Source organism: Ceratina calcarata, unplaced genomic scaffold, assembly GCF_001652005.2.
Source record: "Ceratina calcarata isolate Rehan_Ccalc_2016 unplaced genomic scaffold, ASM165200v1 scaffold568.2, whole genome shotgun sequence".
In the NCBI taxonomy this organism is placed as follows: Eukaryota; Metazoa; Arthropoda; class Insecta; order Hymenoptera; family Apidae; genus Ceratina; species Ceratina calcarata.
In genome coordinates, this window is record NW_017176883.1 from 152,439 (window position 1) to 167,407 (window position 14,969).

Below are 14,969 nucleotides of genomic sequence, written 5' to 3' on the forward strand. Positions count from 1 at the left end.
AATGAATATCAGAATTAAATATGGTAACGTTGATTCAATTCACTGTAGAAATTCATTATTAAATTTACGTTTGTCATTATTGCGGCACCATATCATTAAACGACACGCAAAGGCGATATGATATGCAGATACAAGTGAATAGTGGGCCTTATGATAAAATTAGAAAGGAAATTAGTCTCCTATGAGACAGTCCATAATGAAATATTTAAAAAAATGAATTTGGTTTCAGGGGGTTTGGAGATCAGCCCGCACGCCGCTACGAGTCGAAGAGTAATCGTGATTCTCAGCCCATCAGCTCTGGGTAACGTTTGGAACGAGACAAGCGTGGCCGCGGTCCTAAAGCAACTCTCGACCCTCGCGACGCGAACGATAGTGATCGCCACGAAGGACCTGCCGGATGCAACCACAATCGCGAAACGATCGAGCCGCGATGACACGGGCGAGCTCGCCCTGGATCGTTTGAAGATTCTCCATTGGCAGGAGACTGGAAAGCCAACCGCCGGTAGTCAGAAGTTCTGGTACATGCTGCGACTGGCCATGCCGCCCGTCAGACCTGTCAGCGCCGATAACAGCTGCCAATCGGTCGCGATGATCGTTCAAGCGAACGGAAAATGCGGACAGCAGAAGGCGCGATCGCGGGAGAGCCTCGAGGTCCTCGTTTAATCGACGGAAAATATATATTTATACGTGATATCGATTCGCGCGTACCTACGGCCGGTTCCTGCGTTTCAAACCGTATTTCCGTAGGCTCCTCGAAACGAGACTCTTAATTCGTTGCTGAAACGTCGTAGACGATTCTAGCCGAGTCGATATACTCGAATTTATGTTCGCGAATCGCGCGATGGAATACTTTTTAAAGACTCGTTCCACGTAGCTTAGTAAGCGTGCGCTTCCTCATCGAATTTCTTCGGCACATAGTTATCTTTTTTTAAACCAGAATATTACTTTTAAACGTTCCTTGGTAGTAATTCAACTTTTGATCCGACCGGAGCAATATTCCTTTTACGTTTAAAGACGTATCAAATTGACTGTAATGAAGAAAAGTTGGCCAAGTGTTATACCGGTCGACCGAAGCCATCGCTGAACGCGCGTGGAGTAACTTTTTTCGTCGCGCTTCATGTTCTACTCGGTTTTAACTAGCACGATTCGTGGTCATGCGAAATTCGATGTAAGAGGACGACGCTGTCAGTCTTCCTTCTCACGCGGGCACACGAAGGATAACGATGGAAACGAGAATAAAAGAAGCGAAAGAGGCGGAGGTAAGGAAAGCAAATCTCGTTGCTCGCGTATTATAATACGTAATCGATAACAGTGAAGACTTCTCTCTTTCCTTCTCTGTTTGTATATATTGGATAGATCAGTGCTCCATTGTTCTTATTTATTATCGTAACCGTAGGTCGTATTATTTATATGTATGTACCGTTCAAACAAAAGCGAGGAGAGTCGTGTTGATGTATGTATAAAACCGCGTCTACGTTTCCGGGCACACTTTTCTAGGCGCGAACCTTCTGCAATACACGTAACGTTAAGACATCGTCAGCATTTTATACTGTTTTGTACATACACGTGAAACGGAGTGGAGAGCATGTACACATATTATATTCATATACCTGTTTCTTTATACCATTCTTTGAGCATTACATTATATCACTCAACGTTCGTCGAACGATCGCGAGGATCTTAGAAAAATGTATCTGCGAACGTAACGTAAATCGAAAATCCTGTAATTCGAACGAGACAGCGTAACGATCATCCGTAACTGTACGATACTACATATATCCTATACAGATGCATATTACAAATACGTATATTCGATAGGTCGTGGAAAGAAGTATTCGTACACTTACCGTAGAAAACTTTTATGACTATACATATTCTGTGTATTATACAAATTTTTTTAGGGTTTTCTATAACGAGTATCCGGATATTTTCGCTACCGCGTGTTATGACGGTCTGGGAATCATAGCAGTGAGGATGAGAATCCTTGAAACTGTTCATCAGTCTCATTAACATCGTACTCTGTGTTTTGTTTGTTTCTCTTTTAAAACGTTCGAATCGTTTGATAATAGTGCGGATTAGCTTCCACCGCTGTGATTCCCAGTTCGCTTGATTGTACTTTTTAATATTACACACGGAGAGACACAGGTACCGCGTATTGTGAGCTTAATTTTAAACGTCATAATAATCTCTTTACTGTCAGTATTACGATACACTAGCGTGTACTTGTCTCGCGAGAATGTGCCTCGACGCTCGAATACGGCGTCACGTTCGGGCAATTTTTGGCGAGTCAAGTAAGCAGAGTTCTAGACATTAGGAGGGTATGCTTGTTTTGTTTAGCCGTTATTCATCCATCGCGTTCTTCTCTCTCTCTCTTTTTATACGTCTCAGTGTTGCGATGGACGCGTGAACACTTTTTAAGATTATCCCTTGACGGAGCGAAAGGGAAACTGTTTTCTGTTTCGAAGTTCAGATATATCGGATAAAAGAATTGACGAAAGTTCTATAGTTTACCAAAAATTAGGTCTGTTTCTCTTTCAGAGGTGAGGCGGAAATTTTTGTTCGATGATCCGATAATAAACGAGAATACTTATATTTCGAAAAATTTATTTTATTTTCATCTTAATCGCCGCGTAGATTATATTTTTCGGAAGAAAGGAAACGTGATAAAACGAGGCAGCACGTTGGCAGGATAAATAGTTGTCTGCGTTTATTTCTCTCATTTGTAATATAATTAAATTACATATAGGCACTTGTACATATAAGACCGTTTCTTTCCTAAGAGTACAATACGTTTTATTGTACAATAAAGTATAATTAAGTAATACATGAAAGTAATGAAAGGTGAATATTTGTGTATAGAAAAATTACACTCCTCTGACACAAGTATAAACTGGCAAAATGATCGTTTGCGTCAGTGACACTGCCCTCCTTCGCTTTTACTATTATGTCACATATCTGATAAGTATTTCGACGAAAACTTGAAATATCCTACAAAAATATTTATGTACAAAATGTAATGATCAAAATTACGTCTTCATTTTTGTGACGAGAACATGAAACGTCTGCATCGAAGCGTTACACGTAGATACGTACTTACAAAAATGATTTAAGCACCTACGTATGTATATCTTTAAACTGAACCATCTTTGTACTCATAGCACCGATACACTAACGTAAGTCGACGATCACGACAACGAGGTAATACGTTGATATCTCTAATTTCCAACGGCTCGTACGTAAAAATAGTTTTAAAAAATTGTGTTTAAGTACTATCATGGGTATCGCGAAACTTGCACATACAAGACAGCAACGTTCGCCGTAATGAATCGATGTCGATCTTTTGTTTTACGAAAAAATAATCCATGTGGTTAATACTGCATATCCGTGAAATTCGATGACCAATGAACGAAGTACGTACGCACCGATAAACTTAACACTGGCGGTCGTGTAAAGATTAGAACTATAAAATGCATCAGAAAAAATGATCAAAGGGCAGTAGACGTGCGATTCTTGTAGCTTACGCGGGCGACCTCCTTCAGAGCGTCCGCCATCGCCGGCCCGGTTTCCTTTATCATGCTGTTCAAGTAACCATTCTTTTGGATCAGCAAGTAGGGTGCATCGAATTCCTATGAAAACACATCTTGCTAAATCTGTATCATTTATGAGAGAAGTCGAATGACCGATTTAACACTTACCACGACGCTACCGGCATCCATCACCAATATTCGATCACTGTCCATTACAGTATTGAGACGATGCGCGATAGTGAGTACCGTGCAATTAGCAAATTTCGTGCGAATCGTCTTTTGTATCAACCCGTCGGTCTGCGGATCCACGTTCGCCGTAGCCTCGTCAAGAACCAGGATAGGATTATTCTTAACGATCGCTCGAGCCAGACAGACCAGCTGACGTTGGCCGACGCTCAAATTGGATCCGCCCTCGTTAATGTGCCCCTCGAGTCCCATTTCCTTCAGCTCGACCTCTTCCAACGCCTGCCACAGAACGGAGTCGCTCTCATACTGGTCGAAGGGATCTAAATTCTTTCTCAACGAGCCGGAAAACAGGAAAGGTTCCTGAGGGATTATGCTGATCTTGGAACGGAGATCGTGGAGACCGATCTCGAGAGTGTTGACTCCGTCGATCGTGATGGTACCCTCGATGTTCGCGAGACGGAAGAGTGCCGCGATCAAAGACGACTTGCCGGCACCCGTTCTTCCCACTATTCCGATCTTCTCTTGAGGATAGATCACGAAGTTCAGATTCTTAAGTACCGGTGCCTCGGCTGGATTGTATCTGAGATACATGTTCTTGAACTCGATCTTGCTCTCCTCAGGCCAAGTCTCCTTCGGCTTCTTATCTGGCGCACTTTCGAGCGGTGGCTCGCTTTCCACGTTGCTGTAAAAGAAAACGGAAAAGTGAGCCAAGCTAACGGACAAGAGTAGGTTCCAGTCACTCACGTATATTCGAGGACACGCTCCACAGAGGTCATTTGGTTCTCCAGCTCGGTACTCTGTCGCATACCCCACTGGAACATCCCCGTCAATCCGATGCTCTGCGTTATGGCTAGACCCACATTACCGCCAGTGGTTTGGTCGTTTATAAGTAGGAAGCTCAAAGTGACCAAGCAGATATAGACAACGCAGAAAAAGTCCAGCCAAAACCCAAACGCCCTTGACGATGATATAAATATATACCACGCCGAAGAATGTAAATCTTGGTGTGCATCAAATTCCTTCGCCAGAATCTCTTCCGCTTCGAAGGCTCGAATAGTGGACAATCCTTGTAGAGTCGCGCTGAGATGCGTGAACACCGGCGATCGAGCTGCATGTCACGACAGTATAAGTCTCTTAGTTAACTCGATCGACGAGAAGCTCCTTTCTTAGACATGAACAGATGGAAAGCAGGGGAGGAAAAGCAAATCTGTCCGGTAAAAGCGCTCCACAGAGGGGAGACAGTAATCATGCTAAATGCGAATACTCACTGACTCCTTCGAGTCGTTTCACACTGCGACTCGTTGCCAAATAGAACACGCGAATGTAGTAAAAGATCAGTCCGATGACCACGGTGGGTATCAGTAGCCAATAGTTGGCTATGGCGACGACGGTTATGATTGCGAGGAGGGACAAACCGATTTGCAAGGTATCGATCAAAGCCATCGGTAACAGTTCGTCGATAGCGCCCATGTCCTTCGAGAATCTGTTTAGAATCCGACCCGACACGTTCGTGTTGAAAAACAGCATCGTTGCCCGACTTATGGATCGGAACATGCGATCGTGCAATCTCTTCGACGCTCTCATGGAAGTTACGAAGACGGCGGCAGAACGAATCAATGTGATTACCACGGTGGAAGCGATCAGTGCGCTGTATATGTATATACATGCCTCACGGCTTATCGGAGCTCCCCAGTCTTCCTCGGTGACATCATCCGCCCCGGTCACCTTAAACTATGTGCACTTGTTAAAATCATTCGTGAAAGAAAGAAAAAATGGCAAACAGAAACGACAGAAATGATAATTACGTATTTCTCTTCCATATTGACCCACTGCGAGATAAAGAAATCGCTACCGCTCGCAAGCGTTTGCGACACTATCAATAACATCAGGACTACGAATAAAACGCAGCAATTTCCGCCCGCGGAAAAATATCCTGCGTACACTTTGCCAGAGACTTTTCCCTTTGTTCGCGACTCGGCTACCTGCAAATAATTAACGAGCGCTGTCGTATAATTTTCTAATCCTTCATTGTATCGTGATGATGTACGTACCTCCAGCGGATCATCTTTCTCGGTACTAGTGCTCTTTAATGAACTCAAGGACGAGATGCTAGCATTTCGAGAATTACTCCTGCTAGGGGGGCTGGATCCTGCTGCTCGCCCTTCTTCTTCTTCTGGATTCTCGAGCAATCTTCCAAAATCAATTCCCATACGAGAGAGCTCGTCATAAGAACTGAAATAAGTGACACGTGACATGAACAACCAGTGATGAATTCAAGTAATTAGAAGACGTACCCTTCCGCATGGATATGTCCATCTTTCAATACGAGTATCCTATCGACGTTTCGCAAGTGTTGCAACTGATGAGTAACGATAATTCTAGCCTTTCCTTTCAAGTACTTGATGATACATTCTTCGAACATATGCTTGCCCACGTGAGCGTCGACCGCGCTCAACGGGTCGTCCAACAAATATGTATCGGCTTCTGCATAAACTGCTCTAGCTAAATTAATTCTGCACGAACAAATCAATGAATTATTACCATATTACTTATCGCGAATATTATGCATATCATCCTCACTGACCTCGCCCTCTGTCCACCTGATAAACTGATACCTCTTTCCCCTACAATAGTTTTATCGCCATACGGCAACAGAGTAAAGTCTCGTTTCAGCTGACACGCCTTCACTACACGATCGTATCGGAACTGATCCATCGGTCGACCAAAAAGAATGTTTTGTCGTACGGAACCGGCGAACAGCCACGGTTCCTGACCAGCGTACGCGATTTTCCCATTTATCTGCGAAACAAGATATTAATCTCACGATTATGCAAACTACGATCAAACCGACGAACGATGCGAACCTCTATGGAGCCCGTGGCCGTCGGCAATTCCTTCAATATCAGATTCAGGAAACTGCTTTTACCGCAGCCGACTTGGCCAACGACGGCAACCAATTCGCCTGGCTTTAGTGTGAAATCAATATTTTTCAACGTGTCCTCCTGCTCGTACGATAACCATTTAGCACTTGAGTTTTTCAAGTTTATAACATAATCTCCTTGGTAATTGTTAGTCATTTCGCGTTTTCCATGACTCGTATTATTCATATCCTTCTCCACGTTGTTCGCGTCATTTTGTTTAGTTTCCTTGTTTTGCGAACCTTTCTCGTCAGTGTTCCTTATGTCGATTTCCTCGTACATCATGAACCTTTGTAAACGTTTCACGGAAACCAATAATTCAGCCATTTGAGTTATTCCTACGGTATAGATCTTTTCATTAGATTTTATCCTTGGTGGTAGCAGCACACGGGAAGGTGTTTACTTGCCTTGCGGGAAAAACACTGTCATAGTTTGTCGTAGTATGTTGTAATACGCTTGCAACATGAACACTTTAGTGGCAGTTATCTTCTCATGATTATAAAATATATACGCTAATATCGTGACGAAAAGGGACATCCTCGTGGTGAACATGATGAAGGATATGGTGATACCTCTGATCATAGACATGTTTTGTATAACGGTGATTTCTCTCCTGCAATGATACGAGAACGTCTCGTGTACATAAATGCGTCTGTTAACGTTAGGTCAGTTGAAGTACTGTGAAAAGTATAAATACTTTCTTGCTCGCTGAATCAGATCACTGAACAGTTTCTCCCAGCAGTACATTTTGATCGCCTGGATACCGGTGATAATTTCATTGGTCAACCGAACCCTCTCGTCCGTTCTAAGCGCCGTTTTCAACCTGTATATTGAGGATTTTTTACCCAAATACCCTACACGATTGAAAAAAGAGAAAAAAAAGAGGAGACGGTAATATGAAATAAAAAAATATCGCACGTGCGTTACGGTCCAAAAAGCAACAAGTGTCAAATCGATGGTACATTTTCTTCTATTACCTTGCAAAGGAATGAACAACAGCAATATTGCAACTCCGAACAAAGCGGATACCTCGACTTGCTGATACATGAAGTACGTTATGATAATAGTTTCGAGCGGCCCGATCCACAGATAATTTAGATGTATCAGAGCTACATCAAATCTGTTAACATCGTTCGACAATAGATTCACGGCTTGTCCTATCGTCGTTTCCCCCAGAGCTGTTCTCGAAAGTTTTAACGCTTTTCTGTAGATCAGCGTGCAACAAGCGATCCTCATTTTCATTCCAATGTGTAATATCCCCATCATGTACGGATGTATAACGAATAGCAACAACGCTGAACATAATATTACCCCGCCCGCATACAAATAGGCTTCGTCCTTCGTGACATCGTCGGTACTATAATATTGTAAAAGGTTCCCGAGACATATCGGTTGCAGTACCCTAAACGTGAAATGAGAAAAATTAACATGGAGGTAAACTGATCCATCGACCGATCGCACTACTAGTCTTTACAAACTGTTAGTTGCAACAAAATCTCAACTTTCTACAGATAAGTATAAATCTACTTGAACATGGGGAAATACGACAGTTCATAAACACCGAAACTAGTCTACATGCCAGATACAGATAAGATAACAAAATACAATGGCTCTATAAATGACTTAACGGTTTGATCGCATCTTCAATTTCATGAACTTGAGAATCAGAAGAATTATCTATTCTGGTCATTGCTGTATGTAACGGTATGGGTTCGGCTATCGTTCGACTGTAGTAACGAATCAAAAGGCCAAGAAATATGGGCTGTGATAATCTGAACAAGTAATAAAACAATTGTGATCCAATGCATCAAATTGTTCGGATGTCTGTCTATAGTGTCTATAAGAAAAAATTATAAGATATACCTAAGAGTAATTTCCAAAACTGCCAAAATTATTCCATATAACATTATCTGTGGACCAAAGCATTTAATCAAGGTCTTTGATAAACTGGGTTCCTTCAATCTTGTTTTTCCGTGATACTTCTCGTGATCCTCTTTCTCCTCGATCAGTCGTTTCTCTTTCACGTAAGCATCATATTCTTTTTGCCATACTTTCGATATCTTTGCGCCTAAGTGATTGCTCGTGTGCTCTTTGAGAGGTTTATACAAATCGGATATCTCTAAATCTCGACGATAGCCCAGCCAAAATGTTGGTAGCGTAAACCTACGAATAATGATCAATTATTTTCCCATGATTTGAGAGATTCGCGACTCAGCAATTTTTTTATCTGTGATTATATTTTCCTCTATCTCTAATATTAATGACTAAGCCAAATATTTCCAATATAGAAGTTTTATCTCTGTTTTATACGAAACAACAATAAGCACAATTGATTAAAGATAACATAAAAGTTTCTGTAAAACGATCTATAGAGAAATAGTAAGAACAGATAACAATAAACAGATTGCAATGCTCATTTATCTGCTTCACAAAACAAAATTCAATATACATTTTTATTGTGTTTACACAAGACTTTTCAGTATCTGATACTGGACTACTTTTAAGAAGACATTCTCTGCTTATCAGCTCGGTTTTATCATTTTATTAATACGAAATGACATGGAAAAAATGACTGAAGTCATTCTAAAATAATGAGACCTCTTTAAAACTTACGTAAATGTTAGAATCTTAAGAGGATTTGCTCCTTCCCTAGGATTCTTTTTCCTTTCTGCTTTTATTTTCCCGTCCATTATGGCTTTTAATTCATTAACTAGTATTCCCTAAAAAATTATCAATAAATAGAGATGTCTTTTCCTCCTTTCCTTATCATATTCACACATTCTAATATATATCTGCAGAAGTGAAAGAAGAGCAACTCTAGTCTGACATGTATTTATTAATTTCTTACAAATACATACATGTGATAAGCTAAATGAAAAATTCTTAACACATCGACGGAAAGGTAAGATATTTAAAAACTATTAATTATCTTCAGGTAAGATATTAAAACTATTAATCAACTTCATTATACAATTATCAATCACAGTACCAATTAACACAGTTTTGCTACTTGGAATTGATAAGTGATGATTGAAATAGAATAGACGTATTTATACTGATAATAAAAACAATCAATCAGTTCACAAAAGTATATTTAACAATACAATGAGTAGATATTCCAAAAATATCAATGATATTATCAGATACCTTTCTCTCACATAATCAGCAGATCGTGCTTGCTCTTAAATCTATATGCTTCTAGCAAAAATAATTGAAAACTTTCTGCGAATGTATGTACTGGTACATCGATGGAACGAAAGAACAAAGCGTGAAGCCAATGAACGTTTAAGTGACATTTAAGGATCTCTAATAGTGACTAATTGAACTAGCTATCCTACGTATTGGACTTTACACTTGTATAATCCGCACGTGTTCTGTCTCGAGGTCTGATTCTGAGAAATCCAACCGGTGAAAAATTCACTCGGCAAACGTGTATTAAATTTACGTAATGTATAAATGCGCGCGTGTTGATCGTATCTCGCTGTACGATCTATCAGAATTTTTCAACGGTAACAATACGATTCACAGATTGATCAAATGAAACTCGATCCGACAGTTTAGACTGTATGTCATTGAATCAATTTCCCGTGTCAGAACCGAATATGACAGTGAAATCGAGACGAAAAAACAGCAGGAGATGATGCTTGATGAAACGTAGATGTGTTCGATCATAATTTTGTTTCCTGTCACTTACGATCAAACAGAATGTACGTGTCTAGTTCTCGGAACGCGAAAATTTCCCATTACTCCACGATTCCTCGACGATGCGTACGTTGTCGTTCGATGGCAAGCGACATCCAACTGAATGGAAGAAGGCCGTAACGTAATCGTAAATCGTAATACGAGCGAACGGGATGGGGAATGCCAGAGTAGATACTGGCTCGTGCTCGTAGCGTGTGTCATTGGTTAACCTTAAACTAACACGAGATATCGCGACAGATATCTTTCCTTTACATATGTATCAAGTATCACTGTTGCTTATGCTCAAATGCTCGTAGCAGTAGCAGTAGTTTTCTATCCTTTTCTATCCTTCCTTTGTGTCTGTTCGATTTTTCTTTCGGTGACAATTACGTGATCCGAACGGGATCTTTCAAAGAGTCAACGAAAGAAAATTTGTCTATCAACAGGATGTTCCTAGGACACATTAGGGTGGAAAACACAGGAAAACAGGGAAACATATCACGTGGAAGATATAATCAAACTATGATCGATCGCATGACACGATATTCAATAACTGTTGATAAAAAATTTATGATAGTTATCTGAAACGAGTTAGAAACGCAGCATATTCATACAACGGCAACAGGCGGGCAATATTAGCCATGTTTAATATGTATCTCATAATTTTAATAAATTATATTCACGAGAAGTATAATAAATAAGGTTATAATACAATACATTTTCAATACTTTTATTCATCTGATTTGAAAACGATGTTCACTTAAAGCAATTATTACACGGTTCATAGAACTTACAATTGACATAAAAAACAATGCAAATACTCTGTCCGAACTATATTACTTATGCTACCATTAATCGGGGGGCAATATTCATGGCCATAAGCTCTTGGAAAAGTAATTTCGCCGCGTACGGTAATCGAATTTGAGATATCTGCGTTTTGTTCTTGCATCCTTTACACTCGAACGTGTTATTTCTTAAGTTCGCTATTGCAATTAAACCACAGAAGTTACATATGTGTATTCTATACGGATCGGAGACTTCGAACAAGCGTTCCCTTAAAAATTGCGCGGCCCCGTGAGAAATTTGGCAATCCCGTTCCATTTCACCGAAACGCAAACCTCCGTCTCTCGCCCTTCCCTCCATCGGTTGCCTTACTAAAATTTGTACCGGTCCCCTAGCTCTGCTGTGTATCTTATCATCCACCATATGCTTCAGCCGCTGATAATAAGTTGGCCCCAAAAATACTTGAGCGTTTATTTTGCGACCGGTGTGACCATTATACATAACTTCGTTCCCTCTCAATTGATATCCATATTCTTGAAGGAGCGTGGAGATCTTTTGTACGTTCACGGCGTCGTTAAACGGAGTAGCGTCACCGATCTCACCTTTATTCGCGGACACCTTCCCTTGTATACACTCGATCAAGTGACCGATGGTCATACGAGACGGAATAGCGTGGGGATTGATGATTATGTCTGGCGTGAGACCCTCGCACGAGAACGGCATGTCCTCTTGCCTGTATTGTATACCGCACGTACCCTTTTGCCCGTGCCGCGAAGCGAATTTGTCACCGATCTGCGGTATACGAACGCTGCGCACTCGAATTTTACAAAACTTGTACCCTTCGCTGTTCAAAGTCAGCATCACCTGATCGACGATGCCAGTTTCGCTGTTCCGTAAAAAGGTCGACGCGTCTCTCTTCGTAAAACGTTTCGTCGTACTGTCCAATTCGTCGTCCGCTTCTGGTAGAGTAATAGTTTTACCTATGACAACGTCGTCTCCGGATACACGAATTCCAGGAGCAATGATCCCATCATCGTCCAGTTTATCGTAAATGGCGTTGCGCATTCCTTGACAAGTCTGTCGCGTAGGTTTCTCGAACTGTTCTTCTTGATCTCCGATCCTCTTCGATTCCGAGTCTTTATAAGATCTGTAGAACACGGATCTGAAGAAACCTCGTTCAACGGCGCTGGCATTCAGGATAACGCTGTCTTCCTGGTTGTAGCCAGTATAACATAATATAGCGACTATACTGTTGATTCCAGCTGGTAATTCACGGAATCTAAGATATTCCATAGATCTTGTGGTCACCAGAGGTTTGTGGGGATAATACAGTACGTGCGCCAAAGTGTCCATCCGAACGTGAAAGTTCGTAATGTAGACACCCATGGCTTGTTTGCCCATAGCGCTTTGATAAGTATTTCTTGGACTTTGATTGTGATCTGGAAATGGTATAATGGAGGCACACACGCCTAAGATCATAGCTGGATGAATCTCGCAGTGCGTGTACGTCGTACAATAAGCGTATTCTTTCTCTTGCCTCAAGTCTTCGGGTGACATCGCGATCATGACTGTTTCTTCTTCCAAGGTGTCAATGTATTCCACGACTCCGCTACCAACTAATTCCTGCCATCCGTCGTTATTGTAATCTCTTTCTTTCAACATGTCGATGTGTCTTTTCTTCAATAATAACGTCTGGTTTTCGACGATTAACAAAGGCCTACTGATTCTTCCTGCATCAGTGTATATCCTGATTTCACGATCTCTGATATCTCTTATCATAGATACTTCCGATACGATGATGTCCATTTGTCTTCTCAGTTTACGTAAAGTAGCCATCAATTGATCCGGATCCCTGTGAATACCGACCCAGCAGCCGTTTACGAATATTTTCGTAGCATCGGCTATGGCGCTTGGCGCGATTTCCTCTAAGTTCTCCATCGACCATTCCTCCAAGAATTCGAGAATCGGAGACGGTTGAGATCCGACGCTGATGTAAGCCATCAATGCCAAATTCTTGACCAGTCCTACAGCTGCGCCTTCGGGTGTTTCGGCGGGACACAACATTCCCCATAACGTGTTGTGTAATTGACGAGGTTTCGCCAATTTCCCGTCTCTTCCAATCGGGGAGTTCACTCTTCGTAAATGTGAAAGCGTCGAGGCAAATGTTAGCCTGTTTAACACTTGCGAGACACCGGCTCTAGCTTGGTGAGCCTTCTTTTGATCGCCCCAATTACCCGTGGCGAGCGAGTATCTCAAACCATCGGTAATTATCTTCGTTTTAATAGCAAGCTCGAGATTGAAATCTTTGCCCCTGTCTATGAATTTCTGAGCGTACAGCCTGACTTCTTTCATCAAATTTTTGAACAGTCCTCTAAATAGGAATGCTAATAACGGTCCGGCTAGATCCAATCGTTTATTACCGTAATGATCTCGATCGTCGAGTTCCCTTCTACCTAAGGAGGCTGACAGCAATCGGTGCACCATGTAGCCAAGGAAATAAGCTTTCTTAGTTTCACAGAAGTCGCTTATGCCTACGTGTGGGAGCATTTCCTTCTGTAGAATTTCTCGAGCATACTTAATACGTTTTTCTTTAGTCACACCGGGTCTCGCGCCCCTGGTACCGATGAAATTCAGAGCAACATTTTGCTCTTGTATCACAAACGCTTCGTCCAAAGAAGGCTTCACCATTTCCATCATTTCAGGGTCATCAAAATCATATATGATGTGCTCCAAAATATCTCGATCAGCGACAAATCCAAGTGCTCGAAATACAATCATAATAGGAATCTCCTGTTTTATGTATGGAATGATTGCAATTATACGCTGACCTATGGCAGACTTTTTAATACTGGCTCCACTTTTTGCCATCATGTTAATCCATAACGTGGACGTGGGTCTTGAACTATGTTCCAAACAAGATCTGATTTCCGATTTGTACGCGTACTTACCGTCTTTCATACTGAAAACATAAACTGTATTCGTTGCCATCTTCTCTTGTGCAATAAGTACTTTTTCTGAGCCATTAATGATGAAGTAACCGCCAGGATCGAGCGGACACTCATTCAATTCAGTTAAATCACGATCAGACAGACCAGCAAGTAGACAATACTTTGATCTTAACATAATCGGTATTTTTCCTATGAACGTTTTTTGATGTTGCGTCTCAATTGGGTCTTCCCCATCTTTCACAATTGTCTTAGTGATGTCTACGTACAGTGGTGCTGAGTACGTTAAATTTCTAAGTCTCGCTTCGTTAGGCATCATAGGAGAAGGTGCTCCGTCCTTTTCCCAATGGGTAGGCTTGGATAAATAGATTTGTTCAAACTTCAACAGATGCCTGACAGGATTTTCTATTTCCCCAGAGGTATGTTGTGCCTCTGCTTGTAAATCGATTTGCGGCGAGTCTTCTACAATTCTCTGAACCGACATTTCAATGAATTCATCGAAGCTGTCAAGTTGCTGTCTTACAAGACCTTTTTCGTCGAAGTAAGCATTAATAACAATCCAGCAAGCCTCCTGCCAAAGCTTCGACGAAATTTCCTCCGCATCTTCGTCTTCATATTGATCGTCCTCCAAGGAGTACATGTTTTATACTTATTTATGACAATTTTACAAACGTATGTACAACGTTTCAAAAATAAACAAGCAAATTTTTTAAACACGACGTAAAATCACAAGCGCAGATCAGCGCAGACCGCAGGCGGCGCAGACTAACCGCCGTCTAACCCTAACCTGACATAACTATAACCTCGATCATTGGCATTGTTGGAATCTACCTTTAATTTAAATATAGCTGTCATGTGAACCAGGCTTCACTTCGGCAAAGTGACAGGGATGTTCTGTATAATGCACGTGGTGTACCACCCACTCCTTC

At 41.4% G+C, this 14,969-nt stretch overlaps 3 protein-coding genes across 6 annotated transcripts in view; 1 reads left to right on the plus strand and 2 right to left on the minus strand.

The window, feature by feature from the left end:
• Positions 1 to 2,846, plus strand: part of LOC108629362 (single Ig IL-1-related receptor) — a 68,923-nt gene extending 66,077 nt beyond the window's left edge. Inside the window, exon 7 of the mRNA XM_018031984.2 lies at positions 230 to 2,846. Coding sequence (XP_017887473.1) covers positions 230 to 663 — 434 coding nt within the window. The 3' untranslated portion in view covers positions 664 to 2,846. The remainder of the gene's footprint in view (positions 1 to 229) is intronic.
• LOC108629360 (putative multidrug resistance-associated protein lethal(2)03659) lies at positions 2,682 to 10,493 on the minus strand. Of its 4 annotated transcripts, XM_018031980.2 has the most exons (16): positions 10,326 to 10,493; positions 9,245 to 9,351; positions 8,495 to 8,794; positions 8,260 to 8,403; positions 7,609 to 8,033; positions 7,329 to 7,485; positions 7,039 to 7,244; positions 6,578 to 6,969; positions 6,298 to 6,512; positions 6,008 to 6,226; positions 5,765 to 5,945; positions 5,519 to 5,695; positions 4,982 to 5,444; positions 4,458 to 4,821; positions 3,696 to 4,395; positions 2,682 to 3,626 (listed from the first exon to the last, which is right to left on the minus strand). In XM_018031980.2, exons 2-16 carry the CDS (start codon positions 9,319 to 9,321, stop codon positions 3,486 to 3,488), a joined length of 4,161 nt encoding a protein of 1,386 aa, XP_017887469.1. In that variant the 5' UTR covers positions 9,322 to 9,351; positions 10,326 to 10,493; the 3' UTR covers positions 2,682 to 3,485. The 4 variants fall into 4 exon arrangements, with proteins under 4 accessions (XP_017887469.1, XP_026673006.1, XP_026673004.1 ...); XM_026817205.1 differs by lacking the exon at positions 8,260 to 8,403; XM_026817203.1 differs by having other exon boundaries at positions 7,329 to 8,033.
• Positions 10,494 to 11,026: 533 nt separating this feature from the next.
• Positions 11,027 to 14,786, minus strand: RpII140 (RNA polymerase II subunit RpII140). Its single transcript, XM_018031982.2, has one exon. The coding sequence runs from the start codon at positions 14,678 to 14,680 to the stop codon at positions 11,153 to 11,155; it is 3,528 nt and encodes a 1,175-aa protein (XP_017887471.1). The 5' UTR covers positions 14,681 to 14,786; the 3' UTR covers positions 11,027 to 11,152.
• Positions 14,787 to 14,969: the final 183 nt, after the last annotated feature.